At 40.2% G+C, this 23,710-nt stretch overlaps 1 protein-coding gene across 6 annotated transcripts in view; it reads left to right on the top strand.

Moving 5' to 3' along the window:
* ncor1 (nuclear receptor corepressor 1) overlaps nucleotides 1-23,710 on the top strand; it is a 46,511-nt gene that overhangs the window by 1,947 nt on the left and 20,854 nt on the right. For 3 of the 6 annotated variants that reach the window (XM_072374578.1, XM_072374580.1, XM_072374582.1), the window contains exons 2-16: nucleotides 2,330-2,519; nucleotides 4,968-5,062; nucleotides 5,257-5,464; nucleotides 5,754-5,936; nucleotides 8,000-8,113; nucleotides 9,184-9,240; nucleotides 9,336-9,388; nucleotides 10,092-10,158; nucleotides 11,497-11,669; nucleotides 13,008-13,098; nucleotides 13,603-13,781; nucleotides 13,871-13,925; nucleotides 14,190-14,291; nucleotides 20,941-21,071; nucleotides 22,404-22,699. In XM_072374578.1, the coding sequence (XP_072230679.1) occupies nucleotides 2,409-2,519; nucleotides 4,968-5,062; nucleotides 5,257-5,464; nucleotides 5,754-5,936; nucleotides 8,000-8,113; nucleotides 9,184-9,240; nucleotides 9,336-9,388; nucleotides 10,092-10,158; nucleotides 11,497-11,669; nucleotides 13,008-13,098; nucleotides 13,603-13,781; nucleotides 13,871-13,925; nucleotides 14,190-14,291; nucleotides 20,941-21,071; nucleotides 22,404-22,699 (1,915 nt within the window). In that variant the 5' untranslated portion in view covers nucleotides 2,330-2,408. Of the gene's footprint in view, nucleotides 1-2,329; nucleotides 2,520-4,967; nucleotides 5,063-5,256; nucleotides 5,465-5,753; nucleotides 5,937-7,999; nucleotides 8,114-9,183; nucleotides 9,241-9,335; nucleotides 9,389-10,091; nucleotides 10,159-11,496; nucleotides 11,670-13,007; nucleotides 13,099-13,602; nucleotides 13,782-13,870; nucleotides 13,926-14,189; nucleotides 14,292-16,421; nucleotides 16,627-20,940; nucleotides 21,072-22,403; nucleotides 22,700-23,710 lie in introns of those variants that run through there. The other 3 variants (XM_072374579.1, XM_072374581.1, XM_072374583.1) reach the window with 3 other exon arrangements.

A 23,710-nucleotide genomic window follows, 5' to 3' on the forward strand; every position in this document is an offset into this window, starting at 1 on the left:
TTTTAATATACATTTCTGGAGAATTGGAAACATCATTATGTGATTGGTTTGCAGGACATTTAAGGCCAGGGACAACATCTTTTCACAGAGATTTATGTAATTCTGAAGAACTTTACCTTTTTTAAGAAGTGTTTGCTTCAGTGCGACTTCGTACACAGCCAATCTTTTTTTAATTCACTCGAGGGACACTTGGAGTGCTCAGTCTTCTGCTCTGCCTAGTTTTAAAATAAGTGACACCTAAACTTAACAGGGTTCATGCAAGATTTTACATAATCTTGCTTTCAGATACACAAACATTTAGTAACGAAAATGTGTTGACTCCAAGGCGAGCTTCAGCAGTGGAACAATGAGTTGTGTGTCTGAAATGAAAGTGCATTACCAGCTGACCATAACCTGTTATCTGAGGTCAATAGTTTGCCCTAATGTTTTATGTATAAAACATCTTTTACTTTGGAGTAAGATTAAATTCATTTTATTAATGTTTAACTGCATTTTCTGCACAACTTTGTGTTAAACTTGATTTATTTTCTGTCATCTTTTCTCGTTCAAGGGAGATTTTGCATATTGTATTTTACGATTGTTTTTTTTAAATTTATTTTTTCCACTCGTGCTTTTAGGCTCCCGTTGCTTTGCAGATAACGTATGCACATTGTGCGACTTAACTTGCCCTTTTCGAACGTGAACGATTGGTGATTCGTGAACATCATGCAGTCCATTTCCTTTAAAAAGAAGAACCATCTTTTTTTCCCCATCTATGAAATCTTGTACCAACTTTTTTTTCTGGATTTGTGTCATCCATCTGTGGTCAAAATACAAAAGCTCCAACCAATCGACGTTATATTCGGGTAGCTGCCAACACGTTTTCAGGCGTGACGATGATCAACAGTAACGGCTGCAATTCACTGACCGGTTCCATGTAGTTTAAGTTGATTGGTCGAACCTGCTGCGTATTTTTGAAGTGCTTGCCCGATGCCTAACAGTAGCTCTGCTGATTTTGTGAGCTGCTAAGGAGGATTGTTTCTCCTAAAGGAGGGAAAAATGTTTGCTGGCACAAGGAAACAGACATGTGTCAGAGCGATCGAGGTTTATAGTGTCACTAATTGTTGTTGAGGGTAGAAAAGCAAATACTTTGTTGGTAATGTACAGCCTATAATTTAATCTAATGACCAGAATTGATTGCTTTATTCATTAATTTAAGACTATTTTGGCGTGTGCTTGCTTATAAATGGTGCAGATCCACTTTCTAGAAGGACTTCCTTGGTGGTGCTCTTGAAGTGACCATCTTCTGCAAAAGGTTATCATTTGGACTCAAAGTCTGCTAACTTCCAGGTATTCCACAGCCAAATAAACCATGACCTTTGGCTAAAAAGCCTCCCACAAGGAGATGGATAAAACCAGAGTAAACATTTGTTTGACTAGACTGTGATGGAGTGCCTCAAAAGCTGCCAAAAATGCCCCAAGTTAGGTTTTTGCCTTTGATTGTTTTTGTTTTGGACTGAGGCTCCAAAATGCTGCTCTGATGTGACACCCAGTGGTAAATCTCAAGTTTTATTTTGTACTTTTTCAGGTAATAAAAGATACTTGGTCAAGATTGTGGGAAGACTCGAGAACCAACTTTAGATAAGGCTGCATTTTTATGAAATGAAGGCATATGTTCCGATCATTCGGCTGTTTGGGTGCCTCTTTGATGGGGGTGGCTGATGTGTTTGAAGTATTGCAGCAAGTTGCTCTTGTTCTTCTTCAGTGGCTCTGCACAGTGGGCACCTGTTGATGATGAACCTCTTGATGTTTTCCAAAGACAAACATGGTTGTAACTGATCTTTAGGATTCTTTCCAGCTTATAATTATCCATTTTCAGCCTCTGCTTTGTCAAATCTTTGAGTTCAACGTGTCCTCCTTTTTTTTCCCTAATGATTTTTGTAAGATCATCCCTGCATTTTGGTTTAAAAGCTCTGGCTCAAATTGATGCACATGTGAGAGTTTTATGTGGTTTATTTTGAATTTAATTCCAACCACCAACAATACGAGGAATCACCAGGCCAGTGTTTTAAGACCATATTCATCTGCTTGGAGATGGTTAGAGATAACCCGCACCGCCTCTTCCTTCAAATAAGATCTGTGTTGTAATCAATGTAATCAGTTGTTTGTGGTTCCTTCCAGACCAGCTCTTAAGCTTTTCTGCAGAACTACTAAAAAGATAAATGGAAGGATTAACATTTCATGAGTATTTCTCATTTAGAAATTTGCTTTGGAGGCTTTTAGACATGCATCATAATATCATAAAATGTGATGTTTAAAACACAGAATTTCTGTTTCTGTCTTTGTGCAGGTGGTTTGTATCTCCAAACATGGTCTAGCTGCACTTCCTGATCTGTGAAGCAGCGACAGCCCGCTAGCACAGAGCCAGGATGTCCAGTAGCTCGGGCTACCCCCAAAGCCAGGGGAGCTTCAGCAGCGAGCAGAGCCGATATCCACCCCACTCTGTCCAGTACACCTTCACCAACACACGCCACCAACAGGTACAACCCTCCGTCTGGATCGTTAAGTGAGACAGCATCACGTCTGTTTTTGTCACAGTTTGACCCGATGCTCTTTGTTTTTATGCTCCTCGTGTTAATACAACATGCCTCCAAAAAAAGCTGCTGCAATGATTTAAAATGTTTCAAACAATTAGTTTAATGGAGAATACTACAAAAGATAACATATGAAGTAGAGCTGTGCAATCTATCATATTTCATAATCACTTCCAGTTTCACATTCCAGTACAATTTAAATTGGTCGTTGAGCCACATTCATTCCCCCCGTGAGGCTTGTGACTCCACCACGCCGCCATTCTTTCCAGTATTTGTATGTTTAGTTAACATTTATTGAATTACATTTAAAATTTGAGAAACTCCACAATTAAAAAGTGTATTTTTTTATTTTTTTAAATGTCTCATACGTTAAAAAGCCATTGTTTGAAAGAGTCTTGATTTCACGATTAACCAGAATAATCATTAGAAATATAGTTTTTTGCCACAATCGAGCAGGCATGATATCAAATATTGAAGCTGAGAAATGTAATTGTTTTTTTTTTTGGAAAATACACGCAGTTTGCATTTAATGCCTGCAATGTTTTTTGTAGAATACTTAAATGGCTTCAACAGGAGTAACAAAAACCATAAGTAACAATATCATTCATTAAGTAATATTTTAATACTTTCTCTATTAGAAGTTTACATCTTGCTTGTTAGAGATTGTGTTGGTAGATTGAGTGACTGCTCACACTCATTTAGTACCTAGTTTGCAACAAATCAGGAAACCTTTTGGACACACGGTCCACACCAGGAAAGCGGGATCTCGTTCCCCCTCGACGTGCACACTTCCCCTGCCGCTGCTCTGTAGTTGATGGTGAAGCAGCGTTACGGTACAGCAGTGTTGTGTCTGATGTCCGTCATTCAGAAAGAGGCAGTGCACTGTGTAAGAGGAAAAAATAGTAAGATATTCAAATATTCTTTGTGAATAATCATTGTACATTTGGATGAGGTATTTGAATTTTACAGTCATTTGGTTTTATTTGAGCCAGAGTAAGAGGTGGATATTTTTACACAGGGATGAGGATAAGATGAGGAAATGATTAGCCTAAAACGATCATTTTGATTTTATTTCAGGCACAGTTTCCAATTGTGCTTTGTCGATCATTTTTTGATGACATACTTCTTAGAAGCTCCCTTTCACAGAAATGTGTCCACAGAACATTTCTGAGCAATTGATTGTTTGCTCAGATCTGGGACAAAACAGGGATTTGGAAATCTTTCCTGAAACTGCATTTGCTTTTGCTGGAGTTTGTTTGGCCGTCACCCTCTGCTGATAACGTTCAGGTGTTCTTTACCCTGTACGATTTTTGATCCCTTTCCAAGGTTTTCATCAATAATCAATAACCAAATTCTTTTTGGTTTGCCAGATAGAAGCATAGGCATGTTTGTTTTATTCCATTTTGTCCCGAATTATAACATGTTTGTTCCACTCTGGTTTGTTTTTATTCTGCTGAGATGTGCTTAAGTACTGCATTCTCATCCTAATCTACATGGATTTCTTCTCCTGCGTGTGAACTTTGTTATTTTAACCGTTAAAACAGACGCAGGTGCACTTAATTTAGAATTCAAACCATCAAATGTTGGTATTGTTACTGTGTGATATTCAAAGCTGCAGTTTTTTAGTGGTTAAAAATGACCAGTGAGTCATTTTAGGATCTTTGCTTTTATTCAATTAAGTACAACAGAGAGCTTACAGGAAATTAGTGTGTGTGTGACTGTGTGCATCGTGGGGCAAAATAGATAAAAGTCAGACTCATTCTGCGCATGTTGCAGTATCATTATCTGTGTTTTCAACACTTCAGGTGTCCCTGACAACACTCTTCAGGCCCAATCCCGATTCCTCCCCTTGTTCTTAGCCCTCTGTTTTGCAGGGATGAGCTGCTCTTATCTTTTGGGGAGTAATGGTCAACTAGTCACCCTATTGGCCCCTAGTACCCTGGTTTAAGGGGTAGTCAATCTTGATCCCCAAAAGAGATGGAACACCTCATCTCTCCAAAATTAAGGGGCAGGACTAAGTAGTGGGGTCAAGGGTAAAAATTGGGGTTAAGCCACATGATTACATAAGCTATGTAGTATGTAATTGGACAGTGACTGCTGCTTGTCAGTAAACAGTGACTGAAGTAGTGTTGAAACCTGTATTGATTTAAACTAAGATTTATCTGTTGTGTTAGATGGTTGTGTTGCCCATGACGACAGAGTGTTGCCTTCCTGGAAGCTTCTGAACTTTATTGTAATAACTTATTTTTAGATAATCTTTGATGGGTTATTCTTCTCGTTTTGCTCTTCTTTTTTTTGCGGTTGGTTCACACCAGATCCTCCCTTTTCGTACTGTCCTGACCTTTGTCAGGTTACCTCATTAAGCTGTTTGTTGTGTTTTCCTTTCACCTTCAGGATTTCCCCGTCCCAGACTATCGCACTCACATGCAGGATCAACAGGGTCGGAGAAGACTATCTTTACTGTCTGAATTCCACCCTGGGACTGAAAGGTAGGGGCTTGATTTTAATCACCCAGCTTGATCATTAGATACCTTTTTTTTTCTTCTTCTTCTCATACTTCTTATCCAGAACAGAAGTTTCCCCATTCTTCTGTTTTCCATATCAGTGTCTTGTTGTAGAGTAGCATTTCCTCATGCACTCCTCGGCTTGTTATACTTTTTTCGTGTCTGCTTTTATTGTTCAGGCCTCCGGAGAGACGCCATGGTTACGAACAGCAGTTTCACTCCATCACACAACAGCCTGAGCATGAGGGCTTGGAGAATAAACGCCCTCGCATGGAGACCATTACTGAGGCCCATATCAATCGCACCACTGCCACTGCAGGGGGTATGATGTTGCCCATGCCCCACACTGTACAAGACAGTTTAAGAGCCACGGTGGAGGTAAAAAAGGTGGGCTAATTTCTTCATGCCAACCTATATAAACCAAGATTATCCTGCTTTTTGGTACATGCTACATATCCACTATTATTATTATAATTTTTCATATATGGTTGTCCCTACTGAAATGAATATAGTGAGAAAAGTGTGTTTTGAAGAGGTATTTTTGTACCAAGCCTGTGTTCTTAAAGGATGCTACTTTTTGGGCTTAGAAGTGTGAAGATATAGCATTTGAAACCAGTTGGAATAATTTAGTATGTGCAGATTTATGCCATTTTAAAAAAAATCTTTTTTTTGTCAGGAATCTCAGTTCACTGTCAAAATGGAGTCCCCGTCCCCAGGAGGACATGCGCTACACATGGGGGAAGAGCAGGACACTTCTCCTTCCAAACTATCTAAGGAGGAGCTCATTCAGAGCATGGACCGCGTGGACAGAGAGATTGCTAAAGTGGAGCAACAAATTTTAAAACTGAAGAAAAAACAGGTTGGTAACCCAGCCGCCTGATTTTACTGCGAGTGCTTAGCATGAATAGAACGTCTTCTTGTAATATTAGAAAGTAATTATTATGAGGAAACTGAGGTGACAGTCATTTTAGAAGACCAATGAGACGTTAATAAACTTTAATCATGGAGGACTTATTGCTATTTGAAGTAAGCTCGAACTTAATTACGTTCTACTCTAAACAATAATTCTGTGAAGAGTCTGAGTAAATGTAGCTACGGGAGAGTCGACAGAGGGAAGAGATCTGTGTAGAACTGAAAAGTCAGGTTCAGATACTTCGTTGGCTGTGTGTACATGCACAGCAATATTCCAACAGCTGAACTTTATTTGAATAAGGCAGCATTCAGATGTGAGTGTTGATTACACGAGTTGCAGACGGGATATTCCATTGATATTTCCTTTTCAAAGTTTCAGAGCGTAGCCCAGTTCACGCCTACGTTATGTTCCCCTGCGCCACTGAAATGTTTTCAAAGCCTTCATAATTCCTACATCCCTAAATATTCCTCACACCAAGAGTGTGTTGTCTTTTATTCCACAGGCTTTCAGTGCTCCACAGACTGGTCATGCATCGTAAAGCAGCAGTTCTAGTGTAGTAGTGCCATTAATGTGTATACATGTGGGTGTAATGCTACTTAGTTTCTCCAGACAGCTTAATATGATAATTATTTACTCCAGGTATGACCTTGTTTGGGTTAAGATGAGCTCAAAATGTTATATTCTGACAGAATATTCCAGTGCAGGTAAATGTACTCAGAGTTTCCCTAAAGTTGCCTGCTTTTGGCTGTGGGCAGGGTCACTTTGTTTGTTCATTTTGTTAAACCATGCAGATGAAAATTAGACTGCTGTATAACAACTGTCATTCTTTCTATACCTTTGAATTAAGTGTTGGTCGAAACTTGTCCTCCTCTCCGTCTGGTCAGCTTGACGGTGGTGTTTTCAGTTTAGTCAGACTCGGCTGGTTGCAGGACTTTTCATTAGTTCATCTGTGGTTTTAGACGAAAATATGACTTTTGCATTTTAAGTTCTAATGAGTTGTTGTTAATCTAGATAGACTGACATTATCTTTACCTGACTCTCCTCTGTTTGCATGTCTCTGTTGGCTTATGTGCATTCTTTTAGTCTCATGTGCACCATCCTATCAAATTATTGAATCTGCTGTACTGCACAGCACTCATTAAGTTTTCTGAATATTTTACCTTCAGTCAGTGACAAATACAGATTTAATACCTACAAGACGTTGACCTGATGGTCAAAATATTATAGTTGTACTTTATGCGTGTGCATAATGGGCTAACCCTGATTTTACATATGCAGTTATTTATTGCTTTGATTTTATTGTATTTTATGTTTTTGTTTGGCCTCATGACATGTGAGGGCGTCCAGTTATAGATTTAACACTACAAATTTTTTTGTTTGTGCCCCAACCACTTGCTTTTATATCCATAACAAAGTAGAGTCCCAGTTGAAAAAAAGCTCTTATTAGTTTTTGGACATTTCTGCCTTTTTTTAGAAACTAACTAACAAAGTAAATAACTACCGTGAGTTGGTGATTACACTTTTCATAAGCTCTGCTGCTTAGTTAGACTTCACAATGAGTTAAATTAAGCACAGAGGCCTTTAAGTTGTACAAACGACCTTAGATGGCCTTGGGCTTCTTGCTACCTTTACGTTTTTCTCAAAAACAGAATTTCTAGATTACTAGACTTTTATTTTTTCATCACCCATCTAAAGCTTATCTTTTTAGTCTGTTTTGGAATTCAGTCTCATTAAACTGGAATGTAAGCCGATCTTTGCAGGAACCTACTAAAATCTGTGTTCTTCTAAGATTTTCAGGAATTTCATTGTTTATTTGAGGTATTTTAGGAACTCCTAATCTTCTTCTCCCTGTTAACCTGGTAGTTTAAATAACCGTGACCTTGTGAACACCTGAGTTGTTTGCTATTCTCAACGCGACATAAAACATTTTTCTTATTGAATGTTCTACTTAAAGAAGCCCGTAGAGAACCCTTTTTGAAATTTCATATTTTGATGTAATTTTTTTTTAGCAACAACTTGAGGAAGAGGCAGCAAAGCCAGTGGAGCCTGAAAGGCCTGTGACTCCTCCACCTGTGGAGCACAAGCACCGCAGCATAGTCCAGATCATCTACGATGAAAACCGAGTAAGTTACCTTTGCCATAACATGGGGTTATTTTACATCTCGACGAATGATCCATTTTTTTCTGTTTGAATCATGATACATAAAGCACATTTTTCCTGCATCATCATAGCTGGGAATAACTGTGACGACCTCTGCCAAACAGTAACAATCTCCTCCATTTCAAGTTATGTAATTTGTTGAGTTTCATCCGGAGTGTAATTTCACATTGCTTTTTGAAGCCGTGTCAAGTTAGCACTGATGCAAATAGTTACAGGGCGTGTGGTGCTCGGATTGTGGATGTTCTGAAGGCAGAAGGTGTGTACTGGAGAATAGAAAAATCTAATGCAGCTGCATTTGTCATCTGTACGTAGAACTCACTGAAATGCAGATAACGCCCTCCCTCACAGAAGCGCAGAGGGTGGGGGTGTTTCCGTGGAGGTCATGGCAGTTCATGACTGTCAGACAGTGTTGTGATCGGAGAAGCTGAAACACGCTTTCCCTCTCAGTCAACCATTAACCCCTTAGGCTGTAAAGCTGCTCAAGCGGTGCACATGACATTTACTCTGGCAGCGTTTTTGTGGTTGTTTTTGACCGTCTGTTGATGAGAAATGTGAAATTAAACAATCACGAGGTTCCTATGATATTTCAAAAGCGGGCTGATCCCAGAAAATAACTTGCAAACCTCCGTAATTATTTTTTTTGTATCACATTTTGCTCCTTTTAGGCAGAAGCTGCTGCTCTCCTCTTGAATTTTTTTTATTGGATGAAACTCATAACTTAAACAATTAAAATGCATTTAAAGGTAACAAACAAGCATCCATTTGTGCAGATTTTCCTTTCTTTAACTCAAATTAATTTGAATTCTTCTGGGGTTTTTTGGGTTCAGTTCACGCTTTCGTTAAATAACTTAGTTGGATAAAAAATTCCAATGTTTCAACAGTGAAGTCAATTAAACTTCCTCATGAATATAAGTCATCATATCAGCAGGTCAGTCAGTGATATTGGTTTTCGGCTACGTTGTTGGTCATGTTCTTTTTCTTTTTGAAATTACTCGGCTTGTAGTGTTTAGTTTATCAATATTCTCTCTTTAGAAAAAAGCAGAGGAGGCCCATAAAATACTGGAAGGTCTTGGTCCCAAGGTTGAGCTGGTATGTTATTTATTAATAATAAAACTCTTCCTAAGATTTGAGAACGAAAAATTGCACTGACAGGACTGCTCTTCGTTTTTTTTCCCTCTCCTCAGCCGCTGTACAACCAACCATCAGACACGAAGGTGTACCACGACAACATCAAGACGTGAGTAAAGATATTTTCTTGATGGATTTGTTTCAGGAATATCTGGCTGGGGCAGTGATGCAGACACAATGCTCACCTCACTATCAGGACAAGAGGAAAGTGCTCGAGGCAACTCTGACCTCAGTCCTCATAAACCCCGCTGATAATTCTGTCTAAGCTGATTGCTGAGTCACCTGACTGAGTTGCCTTACTGACACCAAGGGGAGTGATCTAGAAAGGAAGTGAAGATGTGTGTGTGGGCGCGTTTGTCTGTATTAGTTGTGTTTAGGGTAGATTGTGTTTGGGTTGAAGGCCATGTCATCTGGGACAAAAACCTTATCAGCATGTACCACGAGAGCAGCCCATCTGGCTCGGTCTTTTATCAGGACCGAGACCACTTTTGTATGAACCTGCCATACAGGCCGTGCTCTCAGGGTCAGCACTCTCACCGTTTTCTATCTATAGTCACCATCATGTGTAAACAGAAGATTTCCCAGTATTTTCTACCCGGTACAAACAAACAAACAGTGTTTTTGGTCAGCTTGCTGGATCAGAAATCGAGGTGTATACTGCAAAGGTTTTCTTATTTTAAGAGGTAGTTTTGTTCTAGCTACACACTAACATATCTGTTATTATAATTGTTATCATTTTTTTTCCTGCTTTCCACGCTTTTGTGACATGCAAAATATCATCAGCTCATTGAATCGCTATTGTTCTCCTTCAGAAACCAAGTCATGAGGAAGAAGCTGATCTTGTTTTTTAAGAGGAGGAACCACGCACGAAAACAAAGGGTGAGTGTCCCGGCTGTTGAAAAAGCAAGGCGTTGTATGTCGTCCAACTTGCACCTTGTTTTATGTATTTGTGTCTGTGTTACAAACATTTCCTGGTTTCTCACACAGTCATCAGTGAGTTTTTGGATGAACTCGGATCACAGCGTAGAAGTCTGTGTTTATTAAAGCTACAGATTAAGACCCTTGATGTCTGACACTAGCCTTTAAAAGTATATTTCGTTATATACATTTAAAGTGCAAATGTTCTCTGTGAGAGCCCACGTGCTAAAAGAGGATATGGATAAAACGGATGTGGATCCTAATGAATGGGAAATACTTCAACTCTAAAAGCATTTGATTTGATTTTAAATGACTTTGAAATAAGAAAGCTGTCGCATCGAGCAAAAAATCGACAACAGTTGCACAAGATTGTGCAAGCTGTAAAATTATACAAGTGATGTATTTACAGAGCAGGAAATGCCTTTGTTTCCGCTGTTTGTACGGATGTGTTGTGTGAGCCAATAACGGCTTTTCAATGCAGCAGAATAATAAATGTTGTTGCATCAAACAGTTCTTAGAACTTCCACTGCTTTTCTCATGTGTTATTTAAACATTGAATCACCTCATGTTGAAACGCTTTGCTCTTTTTTGGCCCGGTGAGTCTAACCTCTCTGGCTACTCCCTGTCAGTCAGACAGACCCTTTGGACTCTGAACAATAACAGACTCCACATGGCCTCACGCCAAAAGGAAGTTAATCGTTTGTCCCTCGATGCAGAGAGTGGAAATAAGTCTGTAATGTCCTCTCAACAGTCTTTCCATGTCTTCGTTAAACATTTCAAATCTTGCCCCATAGGGCGATAACTGGCTTTTAGTGTTCCATCTCTTAAAAACAAACAGCACATGTGAGCAGATTACAAAGTAATCACTTCGGTGATAGAATTGCAATGACCTTTTGAAAGCTGTGTGTAAACCTCATGGTTGCATCAGAACAAACTGTGAGTGGGTCATTAGACCAACACAAACCCACAACCAACACAGCATGTTCCAGATCGACTCGCTGTGGCGACTCCTGATGAAAGAAGAAGAAGAAGATATACTGATGTGTCATAATGGCAACAGATGTTAGCATTTGGAGTAATATGGCTTTAATCCATCAGTAAATGATTTCTTAATTCTGTTTTTATCTCGTGTGACACATTTTTTTTTGGGGGGGGATTAGAAAATATCAGCACCCTCCTGATATCCACAGCTATATTCTGTGTGGCTCTTCGTGGTTCATCGTGAAAGCAAGAAGTTCTTTCAGTCTCATACTGATGGACAGCCGCCCCTGATGCAGTTTTGCCATTTTGTGTACGCAGGAACAGAAGATCTGTCAGCGCTATGACCAGCTAATGGAGGCGTGGGAGAAGAAGGTGGAGCGCATGGAGAACAACCCCAGACGCAAAGCCAAGGAGAGCAGAACTCGGGAGTACTATGAAAGGCAATTTCCCGAGATCAGGAAACAGAGAGAGCAGCAGGAGCGCTTCCAGAGGTAATGGCCTTTACCAGTGATGGGTCAAAGCGGAGGCGTATTTCAGAGTGGTAAAATATTCAGATAAGGTTTACTGGTTGTTTTCTTTTTTCAGAGGTACACACATACGTTTTGAATGTTGATGAATAAAACCCCAATGACATCGAGCTGCTGCATGATCGAGTTGATGATTATTTAACACAATATCTTACATTTATTTAACATGTTAAGATAATTGTTTGAGACCATGATTATTATGTAGAATAAAATGAATTGGTCTGCCCCAGTTAGACTTACCTTAACTTAGGTTCTCAATTTAACCGCTGAAGCCAGCAGTGCAGTTTCAGCTTTGGATCCACATAAAGTAAACCAGACTTCGTCTCATTTATTTAACACACAGCCATCTTTTACGACTAAATTTCATTAAGATAGCCTCTGGACAAAAATGGGCAGGTGTTTGTGCTCACTGTGAGCTCCGCATGGTTGTCTGTCAGGCGACACGTGTTATGTGTGAAGAAGCAGCAGGAAGTCCAGACAAAACAAAATCTTAGATCACTGTAATTGTTCCTGTCTGTTTTTCAAGATTAACTTGATTTGCTTTGGCATTTAAAGAGGAAAAGGCGTCCCACTGCAGTAAACTGTCGGTGGAAATTATGCAAGACGACATCAGGTTCATGTTCTTTTTATTAGCTTAAACATTTACTTAATCAAAACCCGTTTAATTGGTAACTGTTAAGATAATTGTTGTCATTATGTTTTGAGAAATGTAGTTTTTGGGTTAGTTTCCCTAAATTTTCAGTACTGAAACAAAGAATTGAGTTAAAATCATGAAGGGTCTACTGTACGTTGGATGAGCTCCAAGACTTACCAACCGAAGCTCACGTCGGACCAAACTGTGACAATACGGACACATGAAAATAGTCCCTTTCAATTTTTAAGATGTCTTTCGGCTTTCACCTGTATAGGGGACACTCGGTGCTGTCCCCTATGTGCTGGCCTACTTTTGAGGAGAAACGCTTTCTCGCTGGGTGTCTGTGGAAAGGGTGGCAAACAGGGTCAGGATCCAGTCAGCAGTGGCTCCTCTCATTGAAATATTCAAGGAAATGTTCTCATGTCAGCACTGTTTATGCAGACTGCTAGACCGTGAAGGAGGACGCCAGTCATAAACGATTACGGTTAATGTGTTATTCATTAGTTTTGGGTAAGAAATATTCATAAAGGTATAGAGCTTTGAACGTTTAAAAAAAAAAACAGCGAGGAGTAAGTCATGAAAACTGCTCTCTACATGGATTTAATGCAGCATTTATTATAAATGTATAATGTTATCATTAGTAAATAATTATGTCCCTGTTTTCACAGAGTTGGACAAAGAGGGACTGGTCTTTCTGCTACAATTGCAAGAAGCGAGCATGAGATTTCTGAAATCATAGATGGCCTCTCTGAGCAGGAGGTAGGTACTAACTGCACGGCATTTTAAGAATATCACAGAGCTTTATCACATCCACGATTATGTAGCTGCTTAAATAAAGCCATGAGTAGCGTCTTCCCATTTAAAGCATTCTGTTGGTCGGTCAACAGAAGTGGTAAAGGTTAAACGTGCATCAGCAGTAACTGCACAACTCCGATATGTACCAAAAAAAATGAAGAACGCTTAAAACCACAGATATTCAGGTAGAAGCCTCAAAAGTACTTGGAGATTAATATGAGGAGTTATTATAGAGATTTCTCTCCAGTCTTCAGCACATTTGGTGTACTGGGAACTACAGTGCTCCTTTGGACACAAATTATTATGGTTTGGTACATCTAAAGGTGTCAAACTTCAGAGGTGTGAGGATATGAAATTAGAGAGATAACAAATGTCACAAATGCTGGGAGGCAGATTTTGCTCATCAAACCTTGGATACTGTTCTTTAAGGGTCTATCACCCGCTTCTTTCCTGCTCATTGCTCCACAGAACAATGAGAAACAGATGAGACAGCTGTCAGTCATCCCTCCCATGATGTACGACTCCGAGCAGAGGCGAGTGAAGTTTATCAACATGAACGGCCTGATGGACGACCCAATGAAGGTGTACAAAGCCAGGCAGTTCATGAATGTGTGGACCGAACATGAAAGGGAGATCTTTAAGGAGAAGTGAGTTATTGTTGCTGTTTCGCTGACATCAGAAAAATGTCACACTGATGGTCTCTGGACCCTCAATAATGATTGAACTCTCTTTGCAGGTTTATCCAACACCCCAAGAATTTTGGACTGATTGCCTCCTATCTAGAGAGGAAGGTAAATTGTCATATCTCTTACACATTTTTGCTGCTATTCTCAACTTTGACTCTTATGTGCTTCTGTGGGGTGTGACATGTCATAATTATCTGTTCTTATTTAAACTCTTCTCCTATAATGCATCAAAGTGTGTGTGTGTTATGAAATAATAGATAATTTGTAAATTCACTGTATAAATCACAGCTCCAAATGATGCATTTTGATGATAAATCCAGTTAAAAGGAACGATCCAATGCTTTTATGTGTTGTGACTTCTTGTTTCAGAGTGTTTCTGACTGTGTCCTGTTCTACTACCTGACCAAAAAGAACCAAAACTACAAGACACTGGTGAGACGGAATTATGGAAGACGGAGAGGAAGGAACCAGGTAATCCCAAGATTTAATTACTTATATTGTCTCTCAGCGGAATGCCCTTTGAAATGATAGGAATGAATTTCTCTTAATGACTAAAACAGCTTTGATGGCTCAAATACAACAAAATATAAAATGTTATAAAGAAAATGAACACTTTAGCAGTGTACCTGATGTCCTCGGTGTGATCAGACAACAATAACTCTTCTGTTGCGCATCTGCCTGGAATTGAATCGAACTTTTCATTTATATATGAATAGTTCTGGGACAAAATCAAGTCCTCCAGTGTAGAGGTGCACCTGACAAACTGAGTTTAAGGACAAAGAAGCAGCAGAGTTGGCAGATTACCTGTATAACAAACAGACAGGTCATCAGGTTACAGAGTCCCTACTGAGATCATACTTGAGTTTGTAACTGATTTCTTGATTGAAGGAGGCTTAATCCATTATATTTTTTCAGAATATGCATTTAGAATTTGTCTTCTTTAGTTTATGTGTCGCTGAGACAAATATTTTCTGGTACAAGACTGTCAGACTATGAAAGATTAATAGACTGGGATCTGAGTAAGTTAATGAAATAAGTGTTTCTTATCAACAAGACCTTCAACTAATCTTTTAAAAGTTCAGATGTGTAGTATTGATGTAATGGAATGCTTTATAAAGTTTTAGGACTTGTTGCTCCTGTTACTTCTGCTGTATGTGCATCAAGCATAGAGACCCACTGATGTAGCCTCTTCCTCCGGAGCCCCAGCTTGTAACCGCTGTCAGAAAAATAAATTGTACAATAAATAAATTGACAGATTGTTGTCCATTGCTGTATGTAATTGTCTTTGCTTACCCTGTGTTGGCCAGTCTGCGTCACTGAATGCCAACCAGGGGTTGATTAGTTGTTTATTTTGAGGCGGGTGGCATTGTGGGTACCTTGTGCTGTCTGTGTGTTACTTTGTTCCAAACGGCAAGCCTTGTGGAAGTAACCTATTTGCTTAATATGTTGTGTCTTGACAATGATTGTGATTGTGCTATGGGGCTAGGCTGCCTGGTTCTTTGGTAAATGGGTGCCTGCAGTGTGTGCAAAATTTTCTAATATTCTTGCATAGTTGCTTTTGTTCTTCACTGTTTTCCAGTGTTACTTTTGCTGTGTTTTGGATCCACCGCCGCCCAAGATGATTGTGAAAAAATCCACAGCGTAATTTATTTTTTCCTTCCTGCCCCCCCCCCCATCCCCCATACCAAAAATGATATAAGTTCAGCCAAACCATTTTCCAACACTGTGCAGATGAGTTTGGTTATATGACACGGTGCTAAAAGACAGTAATTTCAGTAATTCTGGTGGATTTTTCTTCTCTTCTCTGGGCTTTCCTTCCTTCTCTGATGTCTCAGCTCTTGTACAGAATGTTCTGTTCGGCACGTCTACTGTGCAACACAATGGTTTGGTTGTGGACAGTTTCTTTACATAGGAGGTGGAGGGCACAAGAGTTTTATGATTACATCTTGAATTCGCATATATTTTTGTAATTTAAGTAACTGCTGCAGTTTCCGTACGGACTCAGATTTAGTTAGCCTTTCAACTTCCCTGTTTGGATCAGTCAGCATTTGAGAGAAGAGAAGTAAGTGTCTTTTTGTTTTGGGAGTTCCTTGGTGCAGACTGATTTGATGTCATGAATCATTCCTAACTTTTTAAGTGTCACACGAACATGCATGCACAGTTGGTAAAGTGGGAGCTCTTTCCTTTGTTTTGTTTTTTTGTGCACAAATTTATGCCATTTGGAGAAATGCACACGAGTATGTAGTGGAGTTCTAGTCTTCTGTTGTGCTTTAACAACTGCAGTTCGCGTGAGCAGAGTGAGTCATTAGAGTGGGAAGGAAAAGGACAGAGTGAGCAACAGCGAGAGCAGTGGAATGTAGGGCAAGTGAGGGAAACTGAGTGAAAAAACCCTGAGTGAGACGGAGTCAGCGCTGGCAGCTTATCCGCTGAGTGTGTGCTGTTTCTTTTCTCTTTTTTTCTCCTTCCATTTCCTCTTTGGTCTTTTCTTCAGCGAGGGAGAAATTCACCCCTCTTCGAAATGCTGAGTTGGTACAGCCCGGCCATCTGACAGGACCAAAAAACTCACTGTGCTGCTGTGAGTGCCAATCAAAGAGGAGTGCTCAGCAGGGATTACCTTGAGTGACCCCACATAGATTAGTGCGTGCATGTGAGATGGACAGTTCTTTGGGCAGCTTAAGCGGCCTGATGACACGCTTTCCTGGAATATGTGTGGCGGTGCCGTGGCCCGGCAGCCCTTCTAAGGAGCTCTGCTATGGTGCTGTCCTGCCCCTCCACTGCTACCGTTGCCAGCGTTATGGAGGTACTGGTGGGTAAATTCACATTTGCAACACGAGTAAGCTTTGGCGCACAGCAGAGGAAAGAGGTTTTTATGACCAGCAAATGAGCGAGCAGGTACGTCGCTAACTTTGAAACCAGAGCTTTTACTTTTTAGTTGAAACCATACGTGGACTGTTTATTTCTTGCCCTTTCCTTCTTGTTTTAGTCTGTGTCCTACCCTCTATTGCGATGCTGCCTGGGCAGTTTGTTTCTTAGCCTACATGTTTATTTTAGGCTTGTAGGCAGCCAAACAGCTATTTTAGGCTTGGTTTTCTAGGACATGTGCAGACAGGTTTTTTTTACGTGGAACCGTGGTCAAGGCTCTGTGGTCATGTACATGTATTTATGTTGCAGGTTAGGTGTTATTCCTCATTGTGAGATGAGAAAATGTGGTAATTAACTTTCATGAAATATAATGTGTCTCAAACCCTGAGATAGATGGTTTGTCCCCTCTGTCAGCCCAACCTTAATGACTTTGCCTTTGGCCGAGAGGAATAACTTGGCTTGGTCAGACAGGAAGCACCATCGGTTTGTCATTTACACTCTTGCAGAAGCCTACGCAGGCTACACCCCCCATGGTGTTTGCAGCCACTGTTTTGGTCATGAAAGTAGATTTTAGTACTTTACTCCCTGGTTATTTGCTTATTTTTTGTTCTGACTGCAGGTTTTCGGCAGTAAGGAACATTTCCAGCATGTTCAGAATGTGTTTTGTACAGTTTTGCTTAAATGCTAGTCTAGCTTGGACCTGTAGTTGTTAAGTTGTGATATTTCTTTTTTTTTTCTCCTGCATTATCTTGGGTTTTGAATATTCATATGCACTGTGTGCACAGATATCAGACACATTACTGTTCAGATTTTGTCGTTTCTATGCAAATTTTCCAAGTATCAGGAGTCCATTATCCTCCAGTGCCACCATATTCCAGACTTGCACCTACTTTAAGTATCGAATGATAAAAGATGTCAAGCAGGACTTACAAGGGGGACTGGTACTGGCTGCGGTCATTAAAGATAAGCTCGTCGGACCCTTTCACGTTGAAGATTGACCAAACAAACAACAGCTATCCAAACCTTTTCCAGTTTCAGTAAGATACTTTCTTCAATTTTCAGTACACACAGCAGTCCACAGCTTCCAGTAAGGCCCTGATCTTCCCCCAGGACAGCGCTCCATCACGTGCATCCAGTTACTCCACTGCTTGTCTATTCAGATAAGACCTCAAAGATGGCTAAATAATGACCTTTCCTCACCTGACTTAAATCTTACTAAGAATTTGTAGGACCTTGTCACAGGGGAGATGATACACATCTTCAACCAGTATTTGGGAGAGTGTGGTAGGTGCTTTTAGTAAAAGTTGATCATCTGTAAACATCTTCAAGCAGTTCACAAACTCCTGGGAAGGAAGGCTCAGGGCAGTATTGATAAGATGAGTTGCTATATTGATCACTGAATATGTGTGAAAGGCAAATAATGTAGATGGCCTATTGTAGACTTATTCTTACATTGAAAGAAAGTACTGGCTGTTTTTACCAGCAGCCTGCCTCCATCTTGCTTGAAAATTAACAGTGTAAATCTGGACCCCCCCCCCCCCCCCCCCGCCCCCCCCTTTTTTCTTAAATACTGTGCAATTAAGTTTCACATTTCTTTTGCAAACCTGTTGACTCTTCTTGATTAACTCAACAAAAAAAATTGTGTCATGCAGTTGTTTAGTAATTGTGCACACTTACTGTGCATTCCTCTTCGTTTTTTCTCTTCTTCTCCTTTACGTCTTCTTTAGCCACGTCTCCTTTAACATCCCTCAACATGTTAATATACCTCCCTCAGTTATTCCACTATTCTGTTCATATCACATTGAATTCCTTGCTATTAGATTATTTCAGTGGGTCGTGCTGGACCATTACGGAGCCCTTCTCAGGGGATATGAGCCCTCATAATTCTAAAAAAAAGAATCAATATGAATGTTGTTTTATTTTTTATTGTGAATGTATTTATGGAATTAAGTGCAAGTTGAACAGATGTGTTACTTTTGAACATCCCTGCTCTTTTTTTGTGATTCTTCAATGTCTAAATGTTATTTGACAGCATTTTTTTTTGGGCGGTTTTCACTTCTTTTTCTACACTGCAACGCTCCCAGCTGCCATGGCAACACTAAGCAATGCTTGATATTATGGTTTATTTAGTCCTTTTGACAGTAAATTGTTCCACCTCGTTTCCTTAATAAGAATAAGTGCTATTATCAGCTTTTTTTCCTTCATTTTTATAGCATTCTTATCCTTTCCATTTTCTTATTTGGTTATTTTCACTGGAACTTTTAAAGAGGTGTTCTTTCCAGCTAACGACATCATTGTGTGATGCAAAATTATACAAATGTTGCTGTTTTTTTTGCCATTCACTAATCCTACAAAGGAATTGTTCATAGCAGGAGTGAAAGATTCCTCTGATGGTCTCGGTTCTTGGGGAGGGCGATGGAAGAAGGGGCTTGTAGCAGGTCAGGAAAGCTTGATTTAACAACACTGAAGAACCACAGGGCTTCAGTCACTTTTGGAGAACATCTGTTTAGAGGCTGTTCACACCGTGTGGGAGAAGAAACAGGAATGCCACTGCTCTGTGACGGACTCCAAAGCAAACATGGGTGCTCCCTGACCCAGTCAGAACAGCATCTCACTGAAGGTCATGTGTGGGAGGAATATCTCCAGAGAACCTGACTGATCTCTTCTGCAAAAAGAAAAAAAAAATTCTGGATTATGCTTAGCTAACTACAACAGGCATAAAGTGGCAGTAGTCAGTTCATCTTTGAATTTAAGTCGTACGTGTACTTTTCCGCATCCGTTCATCTGCAGTTCAATCTTAAAAGCTAAAGCGTGGTCGGTTCACCGTGATGTACTGTAGTGGCTGCATGAAAGAGTAGTTCACAACAGCTTTTACATGTGCAGGCCTAACAGCAACGACCACAGCCATAACTCCGATTATCTAGTTTTGTGGTCAGTTGATTTAAGAGGAGGTTGTGAACTGAGCAGGCTGTTTATGTGATATGCAGCTCCATTCCAACGCAAAATCCCTCAGATTATTGACTGTCGTTTACAACTGCCTGATGAGGCAGCCAGACTCCTTGTGCAATCATGTTGTTGTAAAATAGACAAACAGCCACATCCCATTTAGTTTTTCCTTTTTTCGTACTCCTATCTATGTTTTCTTCGGCCTCTATCCGTTTTCCTTTACCAATAATTGAAGCGCTGGCCCAATCTGGTACAGTACCAGCATGGGATGTTTGTTTTGGCAAAGCCAGACTTTGTTTCACTGCAACGCTTTCATGGAACAGTCACGAGGAAGCAATCTGTGTTGTACCACGCCAGCCGGGAGAACGAAGAGTCCTGCCCTCTCACTTTTTAAAATTCATATATAAAAGTAATGTTTTTTTACCCTCCATTACTCTGCAGGAAGTGATGTTAATGTGAAGCTTAAAATATTATTCATAGTGTTGCTGTTGTAAGCATCTTATTCCACATGGCTCTCTATCGCTATGTGTTTATTGGTGTATAGCTTGTTGTGTCGGTGCCTTTTCTCTGTTTGAGCCATTGAGAAGGAAAATGAGCCATTAAATCACAACAACATGCCACTCTCTTGGGTTTTGCAGGAGAACAGTATATTCAGTGTGGTTAGTTTATGCCGAACAGTATGTAATGTATACATTTTTATTTTTTTTTAAGCTGCCAAAAAAATCAAATGGTTTCAGACTTATCTAAGCTTATTTGTTTGCTTTAAAACTGAACATTCAAGCACACAGTGCAGGTCCATTTTTGCTTGTACAGTTTTTGAATTGTTCTCTGGGCTTGCAGAGCCAATGCAAGCTCTGCCACAGCTTTGGTGGGCTTCTGTTACATAACTGTGTTCAGCACCGTCAGACCAGGAATTGCATAGATATCATTAGTAAAGTAGAATAAGTTTATAAAGCTCAATGATTGTTTTCTGCAAATGTTGTTGCTCTCTTTATCAAAGATGTAGTGTCAATTGTGAGGTTATTTCCTTTGTAAAGTAGCATCAAACTGGTGGAAGATGCATTAGGATCTGACCTACATGTTTGATATATTACACAAACTACTGTGTAAACATGTCTAGTAGTTTTGGGTCTTACTGTAAGGATCGTTGAGACGTAGGACTGAATACTTTTGTATCTTTGATTTATACTGACTTCATGCAGCCAAAATCCCTTTTCTTAATCTGCACTTGGACCTTTTTTCTTCCTCCATTTTTAAAATCTTTTTGATTTTTTTTCTTCTTTTTGATTTTTTTTTTCCCCCCTGTGCGCAGCAAATAACACGTCCCTCACAAGAAGAAAAGTCTGAAGAGAAGAACGAAGAGGACAAATCTGAGAAGTCAGAGAAAAAAGAGGACGAAGAAAAGAAGGAAGAGGAAGAGAAAGATGAAAAGGAGGATTCCAGGTGAGTTATGTGTAGCTGTTTGTGTCGGTGTCGCTCTAGTCCATGGGAAGATACGTGCTTTTCCTGTTTTCAGTGTTTGAGACATCCATTATTTCTGAAACAAGGTGCCACTGTCTGGCCAAAAAATAAAACAGTCACCACCTGGATTTAACAAAGCAAGTCATGTGGGGGAGCTTCAGGTTGTCAGGTCTTGGCTCAGCAATATGAGCCCAGAACAGACGTTCAGCAGACTACCTGAATTGACTCTTTCTCAACCAATAGATTGAGAAAGATGACAGTTCCAGGATTCATCAGGCTTGGAAAAAAAAAGGTTCAGGCAGCATGAGACATCACTTTCACACATGGATTGACCACCACGTTGTCCAGACCTCATTAACCTCATTGAAAATCTTTGGGATGAGCCGGAGAAGACTTTTTGCAGCACCTCTTCCACTGCATAAGCTTATTGAAACAAGCTGGTGTTTGATGGGAGAAACTGAACAGTTCACCTTTGACATCCAGCACACTTGTGCAGCTGTAAGTGTATCGATGATATTCTTTAGACCTGCAAAAAAGAGAAGTTTTTTTTTTTCATTAATTACAACTGTCTGGTTTAAGTTTGTAGAAGTATCAGGTTGAATTTGGAGAAGCCAGTGGTGTCGATGACCCTCAGCTTTCCATTAACATGGCTCGTTTAAAAATAGTTTATCTGTGTGTAATTCTAGTAACTCCAACGAAGACATGTGCAGCGTCCCAGACGTGTGGGGTACTCTTCTGCAGCTCGTCATTCCTGTAAAAACGGAGCCTAACTGTTTCTGTAGATTCTGGTTTGCAGGGTGGCAGCATTGCGGGATGAAGGAGGAACAATTGGCCAAATGCATAGCTAGTTAGTTAGATGCTACTAATCTCTGGTTTAGATAAAATCACTGCATATGAGATTATTTAATGTTAAGTAAGTATTGATCTTTGAGAATTTCATTACACTTAAATTGATAATTTCAACTCTTTCTGAAGATATTCTACTGACTCTTGATAAAAAAAATAAATAAACGAACAAACATGCTTATGTAATGAACACAAAAAAATCGTGTGGCCGAGGTCCCATTTCCTCGGGCCCTGAAACTGATGCATGTTTGTGCTCCTGAGAAGACTTTGGAGAAGGAGTGTAACACTGTCCAACAGAAGAAATGACTTGTTAACTTGTTTTAATGGTTGTCCAGCTCAAGTGCAGACAATTTCTAATGTGCTTTTCTCGTGTTCAGACTGTGGGGAAAATATTGCTGCGTCATCAGGGAAAAGATATTTGCTGTACCAGCGATCTAAAAATCTGTGTCTCCCTCTCCAAAACCACAGGGACATTGGCAAGGACAAAGACAAGTGTGACGGTGGGGAGGACGAGGACGGAAAGGAGCAAAACACGCCGCGTGGCAGGAAGACTGCCAACAGCCAGGGCCGCCGCAAGGGAAGGATCACCACACGCTCCATGGCCAATGAGGCTGCATCTGTTGCAGCTGAGGAAGCGCCTCCCCCTTCCTCTGAGCCTACGCTGCCAGATCCTCCACAGCTCCCTAAATCTGAGCCAACACAAAAGGCCATGAAAGAGCCTGCGAAACCCCTGACTCCAGTAGCTTCAGTGGATACTAATAAAGGTGATTGTCCTCATCTTGTTAGAAAAAAATGTTTCTTTTGATTCACCTTTTGAACACGTACTGATTCAGAATTGAGGTGGAGGGAGTCTGAATATAATCTGTTTATTGCATGAGCAGTAATTCTGTTAATTGTTTGAGAGGCATCAAGTGTGAGTATTGTCTTGATGACATTTCTTGAATTATAACCTGAAAGGGAGCACAGGGACCTGGCACTCATTGCCACGTGTCAGAAGCATTATCATGCACTGATTTCCATTACGAAGCTGTTTGCAATCCATCTATCACCACAGCAGTGAACTGTTTTACTCTGATGGAAGCCACACAGGTTTTCAGGTGTTCACACCTCTGTGTGTGGCCTTTTGTTGTGTTAAACTTTATCATTTGGTCACTTTATCATCTGGTTTGCCGTATTTCTCTGCTACCTGCTCCCATTGTCATCCGTTGAATTCTACCACGGTCTGGTTAGTTTTGTGTGCCCCATATTATGATGAGGTAGCCCACCCTGCTTTGTTCTTTCTCCAAATTCTGAAGTATTGGGTGCAAAAGGGTAACTGTGGGTCAGCCTTGCCTGGTTGAAATGGTACCAGGCAAGTTAAGAAAGCTACTGATTCATTGGAAGGTAGTGGTGGTGGTCAATGGAGTGTGTATATATCATTGGTGGTCTGCTTTCACATCACATCACACACATCAATGACCACCCTAGAGAGACTGACTTGTCACAGGGTAACATCAATTTATCATGAAAGAAGGAAGCTTAGGCTTGTAGACATTTGTTAAAGTTGATGTGAAACTGTGTAGCTGGAGGAACCTTTGTTAGGGGCAGTCTAGATGAGGAGAATTGATTTATTTATTTTCTTTAATCTTCAAGGTGGGTGGTTGGTAAAAGTGCAACCCTCCCCCTAATGTCAAAGGTACATCTGCAGCTATATTAGTCCAAATGTTTACACAGCCTCAGTGGGTGCCATGGAGGAGAGTGGGATAGAGTTCATTCCCTCCCAACACTGACCGTGC

Source organism: Leuresthes tenuis, unplaced genomic scaffold (genome assembly GCF_036924035.1).
Source record: "Leuresthes tenuis unplaced genomic scaffold, fLeuTen1.0.hap1 SCAF_21, whole genome shotgun sequence".
In the NCBI taxonomy this organism is placed as follows: Eukaryota; Metazoa; Chordata; class Actinopteri; order Atheriniformes; family Atherinopsidae; genus Leuresthes; species Leuresthes tenuis.